The sequence below is a fragment of the Sceloporus occidentalis genome, unplaced genomic scaffold (assembly GCF_023333645.1).
Source record: "Sceloporus occidentalis isolate IW3139 unplaced genomic scaffold, rSceOcc1.0.p SCAF_91, whole genome shotgun sequence".
Lineage (NCBI taxonomy): Eukaryota > Metazoa > Chordata > Lepidosauria > Squamata > Phrynosomatidae > Sceloporus > Sceloporus occidentalis.
Window position 1 is genome coordinate 539179 of NW_028317071.1, and position 11266 is coordinate 550444.

General features: G+C 34.8%; 1 protein-coding gene across 1 annotated transcript in view; it reads left to right on the forward strand.

Moving 5' to 3' along the window:
- LOC149284505 (seizure 6-like protein) overlaps nt 1-283 on the forward strand; it is a 172946-nt gene extending 172663 nt beyond the window's left edge. The window contains exon 13 of the mRNA XM_089496631.1: nt 144-283. Within this exon, the coding sequence (XP_089352757.1) occupies nt 144-283 (140 nt within the window). The remainder of the gene's footprint in view (nt 1-143) is intronic.
- The last annotated feature ends 10983 nt before the right edge of the window (nt 284-11266 follow it).

The following is an 11266-nucleotide window of genomic DNA, read 5'->3' on the forward strand; positions in this document are numbered from 1 at the left end:
CACAGACTCACCTCCTGCCTCCATTGACCGCTATGGAATTTTTCTGGGGATGATGGGACTTAGTACCTTCTTGCAACCCTTAACCCTTTGAGTATTTTCATCCCGTCTTTCTTCTCCTTCTTCTCTCCTTCTTTTCTTCCCAGTGAACCAAGAGAGCTTCGAACACGCCTTGGAAGGTGAGCCGCTGGTCAGTCAGTCATCACCGGCCAGAATCAGGCGGTCAAGGAACGGAGGGACCCGGGTTTGGGGGGGTTCCTTTGGAACGAAGATAGAGGATAAATAATGTTATTTATAGATACAGCCAGATAGATAATATACACACATGACAGACAGACAGACAGACAGACAGATCATACATGGATCACTGCTGCCCTCTGGTGGCCAATCTGTGAAAGTTCAGAACTATGTCGATTGGGGATTAGTGTTATTATTGTTATTGTAGATGACCCACGGCTGTAGATAGATAGATTAAATAGATAGATAGAGTGATGACACACTGAAGATAGATGACAGACAGATAAATAGAGCCATTCTAGTTCATTCCTTCAAGGAGGAAGGGGCTGGTTTTCTTTTCCATGTGCTTTTGGTGAGATCTAACCTTATACTTTGAATTATTGCATTCTGGGAGTCACTGCTGGGAGGGGTTTGAATCCTAAATTCTACAGAAGGCTGGCAGAGGCACGCGCCGGAATTTTAATTTTTCTATATAGTCACAGAGCTTTCGGAGAATAGAGGAGAAGCTGACCTGAAAACATTGTTGGAGGGGGCTCTTTAAATTTTTGCTTTTCTTTTCCTTAAGGGGCTTGTGGGGACTCAGAGGAAGTGAGTCAGAGACTTTCCTCTGGAAGGAGCAAGTAGCCAGGAGCTCTACATAACTATAGGCCCAGTGACTTGAACTCAGTGACAGAGCTTGGGAACAAAGGCCAAGTTTAGCAGGGGAAGCCCACAGTCTTGTTCAGTGTCTCCTTAAGACTTCTCAGTGTGGACACTGAAGGCCCTGCTGCAGTCACCTGCAACACCTGTGGGATGTTTGTCTTCTTGCCTAGGGATATGGGGAACTTCACCTGCCCCAAGTGCAAGGTGGTAGCCCTCTTAGAAGAGAAGGTACAGCACCTAGAGGCCCAGGTCACTACACTTCAGCATCATAGGGAGGAAGAGGTTCTCCTGACCAGAACGGACCAGATGGTCCTGGGCAGGAAACACACAGAGGAAGTTGCTGGGGAGGAGGAGGTCACTTCACACACAACAGAAGTACAGTAGATAGTTGGAGGAAGGTCACACACACAAGTAGGGAAACCAGGGAACGTTCTGTAAGCTTACAGCTACAGAATCGATTTCAGTCTCTCTCTATTATCAAGGATGATGAGGAACAGCAGCAGGGACAGACCTCAGGGACAGAGCAGGGGACCCAGAGAGCTCCACCAAAGGGAACAGCTGCCGCTAAGCCTCGGAGGAGGTGAGTGGTGGTCATTGGGGACTCTTTGCTGAGAGGCACTGAAGCAGTGGTTTGTGGGCCTGACAAGATGTCTCGGGAGGTGTGCTGTCTCCCTGGGGCAAAGATCCATGATGTGACAGAGAGGCTGACAAGACTTGTCAAGCCTACTGACCATTACCCCTTTCTTTTGGTTCATGTGGGAACCAATGATACTGCAAGGCACAGCCTTCAGAATATCATAAGGGATTATGAGGCTTTAGGTAGGAAGTTGAAAGAGGTGGATGCACAGGTTGTCATCTCCTCTCTTCTCCCAGTCGAAGGGCATGGGCCAGGAAGGGAGAAGAAAACAGTGGATGTAAATAACTGGCTCCATAGATGGTGCCGCCAAGAACAGTTTGGATTCTTGGACCATGGGCTGCGGTTCCATGAGGAGGGACTTCTGGCAAGGGATGGGTTGCATCTCACGCCAGTTGGCAAAAACATTTTTGCCAGTAGCCTCAAGAATTTGATCAGGAGGGCTTTAAACTGAATTATGTGGGGGAGGGAGACAGTATTCTGGAAGGCAAAAGGGCTGGAGAATATAGTCAAACTGACAGAGAGGGAACAAGGCAAACAGTGCAAGGACCCAACAGTGGGAGGCAAAAGAACTTGCACAGTCAGCAAGTAAAGGGAACACATGGTCTTAGATGCCTCTACACTAATGCACAGAGCATGGGAAATAAGCAAGATGAACTTCAACTCCTAGCACAACAAAGTAAATATGATATAATTGGCCTCACTGAAACCTGGTGGGATGAGTCTCATGATTGGAATGTAGAAATAGAAGGCTATAACCTTTTTAAGAGAAACAGGCCAAAAAGAAAGGAGGAGGAATAGCCCTATATGTCAGGGACATTTACGCCAGTGAAGAGATCCAGGACATCAATCATGGAAGCCAGGTGGAGAGCATCTGGATAAGAATCAAAGGGGAGGGAAACAACAAGGATGTTACGGTGGGAGTCTACTACAGACCCCCAAGTCAGACGGAGGAATTGGATGATGCCTTTCTAGAACAGATAACCACACACTCAGAAAGGAGAGATGTAGTAGTGATGGGGGACTTCAACTATCCTGATATTTGCTGGAAGGCAAACTCAGCAAAATCCTCAAGGTCTAGCAAATTCCTCACTTGCCTGGAAGACAATTTCATGGTCCAAAAGGTGGAAGAGGCAACAAGGGGGTCAGCTATTTTGGATCTGATCCTAACCAACAAAGATGACTTGGTTAACGGGGTGCAAGTGGTGGGATCCTTAGGTGGAAGTGACCATGTTCTCCTGGAGTTTGTAATACAGTGGAAAGGAGAAGCCAGGCATAGTCAAATACGCATCCTAGACTTTAGGAGAGTGGATTTTAGTAAACTTAGAGAAATACTGGGGTTGATCCCATGGTCAGAAATACTAAAAGGGAAGGGAGTTCAGGACAGATGGGAGTTTCTCAAAAGAGAGATACTGAAGGCACAATTTCAAACAGTTCCAGTGAGAAAGAAAAACGGGAGGTGTCTCAAGAAACCAGGATGGATGACTAAGGAACTTTCAACTGAGCTATGTTTTAAATGGAACATGTATAAGAAATGGAAAAATGGGGAAATCACCAAAGAGGAATTCAAACAAATAGCAGGCATGTGTAGAGATAAGGTCAGAAAAGCTAAAGCGCAGAATGAACTCAGGCTTGCTAGAGAGGTTAAGAACAATAAAAAGGGCTTTTATGGATATGTCCACAGCAAAAGGAAGAAGAAGGAAACGGAAGGGCCACTGCGTGGAGAAGATGGCAAAATGCTAACAGAAGACAGAGAAAAGGCAGAATTACTCAACACCTTCTTTGCCTCAGTCTTCTCAGAAAAGGGAAAGGGTGCTCAACCTGAGGATAATGGAGCAGAGGACAGAATAGGGGAATTTCAGCACAGAATAAGTAAGGAGATAGTAGAGGAATACCTTGTTAATCTAAACGAATATAAGTCTCCAGGACCAGATGAACTCCATCCAAGGGTACTAAAAGAACTGGCAAATGTAATATCGGAGCCATTGGCAATAACAGTCTTTGAGAACTCCTGGAGAACAGGAGAAGTCCCAGAAGACTGGAGGAGGGCCAACGTTGTCCCCATCTTCAAAAAGGGGAAGAAAGAGGATCCCAACAATTATCGTCCAGTTAGTCTGACATCAATACCAGGAAAGATTCTGGAGCAGATCATTAAACAGAGAGTCTGTGAACATATAGAATCATAGAGTTGGAAGAGACCGCAAGGGCCATCCAGTCCAACCCCCTGCCATGCAGGAAATCCAAGTCAAAACATCCCCAGCAGATAGAAAGCAATGCCACAATCACAAAAAGTCAACATGGGTTTCAGAGAAACAACTCATGCCAGACAAATCTGATCTCTTTCTTTGATAAAATTACCAGCTTGGTAGATGAAGGGAATGCTGTGGATATAGTATATCTTGATTTCAATAAGGCCTTTGACAAGGTTCCCCATGACATTCTTGCAAACAAGCTTGTAAAGTGTGGGCTAGACAAGGCAACTGTTACATGGATTTGTAATTGGTTGACCGGCCGAACCCAAAGGATGGTCAACAATGGCTCCTTTTCATCCTGCAGAGAAGTGACCAGTGGGGTCCCACAGGGCTCTGTCCTGGGCCCAGTGCTATTCAACATCTTTATCAATGACCTGAATGACAGAATTGGGAGCATACTTATCAAATTTGCAGATGACACCAAATTAGGAGGAGTAGCTAATACTCCAGAGGACAGGATCAGTATTCAAAATGGCATGAATAGACTAGAAAGCTGGGCCAAAGCTAACAAAATGAAATTCAACACAGAGAAATGTAAGGTACTGCTCTTAGGGCAGAAAAATGAAATGCACAGATATAGGATGGGGGACTCCTGACTCAATTAAAGTACATGTGAAAGGGATCTGGGAGTCCAAGTAGACCACAAGTTGAACATGAGTCAACAGCGTGATGCGGCAGCTAACAAGGCCAATGCAATTTTAGGCTGCATCAATAGAAGTATAGTGTCTAGATCAAGAGAAGTAATAGTGCCACTATATTCTGCTTTGGTCAGGCCCCACCTGGAATATTGTGTCCAGTTCTGGGCGCCACAATTCAAAAAGGACATTGAGACACTGGAGTGTGTCCAAAGCAGGGCAACTAAGATGGTGAAGGGTCTGGAAACCATGTCCTATGAGGAACGCCTTATGGAGCTGGGGATGTTTAGCCTGGAGAAGAGAAGATTAAGAGGAGATATGATAGCTCTGTTTAAATATTTGAAGGGATGTCATATTGAGGAGGGAGCAAGCTTGTTTTCTGCTGCTCCAGAGACTAGGACCCGGAGCAATGGATGCAAGCTGCAGGAAAAGAGATTCCACCTCAACATTAGGAGGAACTTCCTGGCAGTAAGGGTTGTTCGACAGTGGAACACACTCCTTCCTCGGAGTGTAGTGGAGTCTCCTTCCTTGAAGGTCTTCAGACGGAGGCTGGATGCCCATCTGTCGGGGATGCTTTGATTGTGATTTCCTGCATGGCAGGGGGTTTGACTGGATGGTCCTTGTGGTCTCTTCCAACTCTACGATTCTATGATTCTATGATTCTATGAACAGTTGTACAAAGACTTTATTAAGCTTGATAGTTATGGATAGAGAATAAGTAAGGTAATATTGGTTTGTATTAAATCAACTATTGTGACATCATAAGGAAGTAATTACTGGATATATAACAATGATTTATGATTTGCTAGGCTTTGGGAACTTCACCGAGTTTCTGAGTCCAAAGGGGCCAGATGATGTGTTTAGATATAAGAATGTCAATAAGATAATCCTTGTCTCTTTTCATAGATATTTTGTGTTGAAGCAAATGTTTTATAGTTATGTAATAACACAATAAAAACAAAGTTAAAATAATAATAATAATAATGCAATATATTTAAAATTATATATATATATATATATATATATATATATATATAAATGCAAGGCCCACTTTGCAGCATTATACCCCCAAGTATATTCTCTCTCTCTCTCTCTCTCTCTATATATATATATATATATATATAAAATAGGCATAAAACAGGGCAACGAAGGGCAATTGCGTTTGGCAGTGCCCATCATCCCCAGCCAGACGGGGATTAAGGCCATATTAAAGGCCATAAAGGCCATATTTCTTTTTCTCCAGCGCTTGACCTCTTAAAAAATAAGAAGAAGAAATGAATATAAAAAAGGAGACAGCCTCAAATATATATATATATATATATATATATATATATATATATATAGTATGGAAATGATGTTGGATTGTTAGAGAGAAAAGAGCTTGGATTAAACAAGAAACAGGAAGAAGGGAAGGGAAAAATAATAGAGACGGAGGAATAAACAACGGCACCTTTATTCTGAAATTAAATACACTCCAAAAAATAAATTAACCTGGAATTAAGTCAATATATATATATTATTTTATATAATATATATAATATTAATTATGTAATATATTAGTAACATATGCTATAATATATTTTAATTCTAAATTGATTTTATATATATATATATATATATATATATATATATAATATTAATGATGTAATATATTAATAATATATATTATGCTATAATATAATTTAATTCTAATAATTGATGAAATTATATATATATATATATATATATACTAATTATGTAATATATTATAATATATAATGCTATAATTTTTCTAATTGATGAAATATATATCATCAATTAGAATTAAATTATATTATATAATTATAGCATACATATCTATAATATGTAATATATTATAATATATATTATGCTATATTTTAATTCTAATAATTGATGTGTGTGTGTGTATATATATATATATATATATATATATATATATATATAATTTCTATACATAGTGCATATATATATATATATATATATATATATAGTTAAGTTTAAATTAGAGCCTTCTTTGCTGGTGAGATATTTAATTATATATATAATATAAACTTTATTTATTTATTTAACAATATAAATGATATATTATATATAAATCATTAAATTATTTGAATAAATTATTTGCTGGAAATAAATATATCCCTGAGTGATGAGGACTCCTTTAAAAAGTCCTCTTCTGAAGCAGAAGTGAAAAAGAAAGTCGAAGAACTGCTCACCAACTTTTTGCACAGGTTATCCAAAGATGGGACATAGCCACATACAATAAGATTGACTCTTCGTCAGTGTACGCTTACTAATAAATGGTTTAACCGCTTATTTAATTTTTATTTAATTATTTAATATTATATTTAATTATTTTTACTTAATTATATAATATTTTATTTAATTATTTTTATTCGATCATATAATATTTTTCTTTAATTATATAATATTTTTATTTAATTATACAAGATTTTATTGAATTATTTTTATTTAATCCTATAATATTTTTGTGTAATTATATAATATTTTTATTTAATTATAAAATATTACTATTTAATTATTTTTATTTAAATATATAAATTTTTTATTGAAGTATAAATGTAAACCTCCACTTTTTTATGGTCCATGCCTTTCTTTGGAGAGATATTTTTGCATATGTGGTCCATGCATATTAAAGCTTTATTTGCCGGTGAAATATTTTTGCATATATGTATGTGTATATATATATATATATATATATATATATATAAATACTAATAAAATATGATAATATTATAGTATATATATTGCATTTAAACATTGCATATTAAAACATTTTCTTTGCAAGAGACCTTCTTGCAAAGAAAATGGGGGAATAAATTAAAGGACTCTCTCTCATATATATATATATATATATATATATATATATATATATCCTTCTTTCTTGATGCGGCTGTCATTGCATCAAATTGCTAAGCGAATATTATGGAATATACATGAGATGCAAATGCAGGGATATATATATATATATATATTGCAGACGGCGATTACGTATTCCGCCCGCGTCGCCCTTTGTTTTGCGCTGCACCAATTAATCAAGGGGGAAGAAAAAAGGGATGGCTTTGCCCTTTGCTGGTCCAGGGCAACAAAGTGGGATTTGCACCTGAGCTCATCGTTACTGAAGCAATGCATCCTGGGAATATCTCTCAACAAGGCACCTGAAGGATGGGAAATGTCAAACGCCCAGCGCAAAAATAAAAAATCTATCTATCTATCTAGCAGTGTCTGTGGGGATTTCATTGCATCTTGCAGAGGATACAGATTAACTATTTCCTAGCCCCTTTGCAATAAGGTGGTTGCAAAATGGGTGCAAAATATAGGATTGCAAAATTGCAAAATGTAGCATTGCAAAATTGCGAAGTGTAGCATTGAAAAATTGCAAAATATAGGATTGCAAAATTGCAACATGTAGCATTGCACAACTGCAAAATGTATGGTTGCAAAATTTCACAATGGTTGACTGAAATTTGCAACATGAAGTTTTGCAATATTGCAAAATGTAGTATTGCAAAATTGCAAAATGTAGTATTGCAAAACTACAAAATGGATGATTGCAAAATATAGCATTGCAAAATTGCAAAATGGATGATTGCAAAATTGCAAAATATAGCATTGCAAAATGTAACATTGCAAAATTGCACAATGGATGATTGTAAAATTGCAAAATATGCTAAATAATAATAATAATAATAATAATAATAAATTATTCAATAAACATTAAAAATAAAAATTTATAAATAAATATTCATAATTATTTATAATAAATTTATAAATATTATTTATTATTATTAAATTAAACAACAATTAAATAATGATTATAGATCAATCAATAAACTTATTAAAAGTAAAAAAATTGTTATAATTAAATATGAAATAATATTAATTATGTTGCAAAATATATACGACTGAAAAACTGCAAAAATACACAATTTTCCAAAATTGCAAAAAATACACAAAACTGCAAAATTGCTTTTATTTCATTGTTAAATAAATTTGATCAATTTATTATTAAATTTTTCTATATTATTTATCTATTATAATTCATGTTATGATTTTATTTTTACACAATTTTATATTATTATTATACTTAAATTTTATTTGTATACCACTTCTCCAAAGATCAAAACGGTTTACAGTTGATAAAACCAAGTACATAAAACCAAGTACAACACATAAAAATCCATATTACAAATATACAACACTAAAAACTCCAACACAAATAATTTTATCATGTTATTATTGCATAATTTTTATAATAATAATAATAATTTTATAATTAAGTAATTTTATCATTTTATCATTAAGTTATTATCATTATGACTTGATATTATTATTAAATAATAATAATTATTAAGTAATTGTAACATTTTGTTATTAAATAATTTTATTTTATATATTTTATTATTGTATTATTATTAAATAATTGTATTATTGTTTTAATTCTTATTAATATTCATTACCAAAATTTTATTTATTTTATTATTAAATAATTTATTATTATTATTATTAGATCATTAAATTATTAAAACTATTATTTATTATTATTTAATCATTTTCACTTTATTGTTTTTATTATTATTAAATAACGTTCATTATGAAATTATTTTATTTTATTTATTTTTATTTTATTATTAATAATTTTTATTTATTATTGTTTTTATTATTAATAATAACATTCATTATTAAATTATTTCATTTTAATTATTTATTATAATCATTAAATCATTATTTATTTTATTATTATTGAATAATTTTATTTTTAATTTTTATTATTAATGCTCATTATTAAATTATTTTATTTTATTTATTATTTATTATTTTTATTATTTCATCATTTTTATTCATTAGTTTTTATTATTATTAAATAATGTTCATTATTAAATTATTTTATTTTATATATTCAATTTATTGTTTTATCATTTAAGAATTATATTTATTATTATTATTATTAGTTCATTATTAAATTATTTCATTTATTATTTTTATTTTATTATTAATAATTTGTATTTATTGTTGTTTTTATTATTATTAAATAATGTTATTTTATTGTTATATTATTATTATGAAATAATTTTATTAATTATTTGCTAATTTTGTGCGCTCTCTCTCTCTCTCTCTCTCTCTCTCTATATATATATATATATATATATATATGTTTGTTTACTTCCTCCCCCCAAAACTCTGTCATTTGTTTTTCCTGGAAGAAGGACAGAGAAGTTAGGAAGTGAGGAGGAAGTGCCTGGATGTGAATTTGCGATGAGAGGAAGGAGAGGAGGAAAAGCAAGGAAAAGGAGGAAGAGGTAGAAGATGGAGGAAAGAGGAATAAGAAGAAGAAGAAGAGAGAAGGAAGATGATGGAGGAAGAGGGGGAGGAAGGAGACGAAGGAAGAAATGGAGGAAGAGGAATTAAAAGCAGGTAAAACATGAAGGAAGGAGGAAGAGGAAGGAGGAAAAGCAGGAGGAAGGAGGTAGATGAAGGAGGAAGAGGAAGGAGGAAAAGGAGGAAGAGGAAAGAAGGGGAGGGAGGAAGAGGAAGAGAGGGAAGAGAAGGAAGGAGGAGGATGTAGAAAGAAGGGAAGGAGGAAGAAGGAGACTATGGAAGAAGAGGAAGGAAGTGGAAGAGGAGGAAGGAGGTAAAGGAGGAAGAGAAAGAAGTGGAGGAGGAGGAAGAAGAAGAAAGGAAAGAGAAGAAAGGAGGAGTGTTTTGTCCCAAGAGCGATGCTATGGACTTTGGTTGTAGCAAGGTCTCTGGCTCTCGGGATCACAGCCAGAACAAAAGACTTGTCCACAAATTTCTTACGTTTCAAAACCTTTACTGGTTGTAAACACAAACATGAACTGATCTCCTTTTTCTCAATAGTCCTTCCTAAATACCTTGCTCTCTCTTCTTGGTGGATTCTATCTTTCTTCTTCTGAGGACTATCTTTCTTCTTTTGTGGACTTATCTTTTTGTCAAAGGAAAATATTCTCTCTAGGTCTGACTTGGCTGAAATCTCACTACACACTGAAACTAACTAGAGGGAGACAGCATAAGACCCTGGGATTTCCCACAGTCCTTGTCTTTCTTAAAGCTATAGATCTGCATTTCCCCTCTTAAACTAATACATAGAAAACCTATTATAATCTTAACTAAATATATGTCTCAAGAGCATCAAAGATGCTCTGGAGGCATGACAAGGAGCAAGAGGAAAGAGGGAGAGAAAGCCATAAAACGAAAAACCTCATTTCCCCGAACGCCGTGGACTATCATTCAGAGAAAGATGTGGCACCGCGCTATCCGTCAAACACTGCGTGGCACCTCCATCGCACAAACAGCCCCCTCCTTACTCTCAAAGGCAATGACCCGAATCCTTCTCCTTTATTTCAGAGTTGGAAACATGGCAGCCATTTGAAATTCGCGGTTTTCGCCACCTGCGCGATTTTTGCAATTTTCGCTATATATGCGATTTTTGGCTATGCGTCCAAACATTATTATTGTTGTTGTTGTTGTGATGCACAAATAATAAATTATTCTTATTATTATGCAGAAATAATTTATTATTATTATTTTCATCATCATCATAATCATCATTATTAAGCACAATTAATTAATTAATATTATTATTATTTGCAATCCATGCATGCACAAAATATTATTACAATGATAATTATTATTTGCAACCCATGCATGCATAAAAATTAAAAATTATTATTATTATTATTATTATTATTTGCAACCCATGCATGCACAAAATTATTATTATTGTTATTTGCAACCCATGCATGCACAAAATATTATTATTATTATTATTTGCAACCCATGCATGCACAAAATTATTATTATTATTATTTGCAACCCATGCATGCACA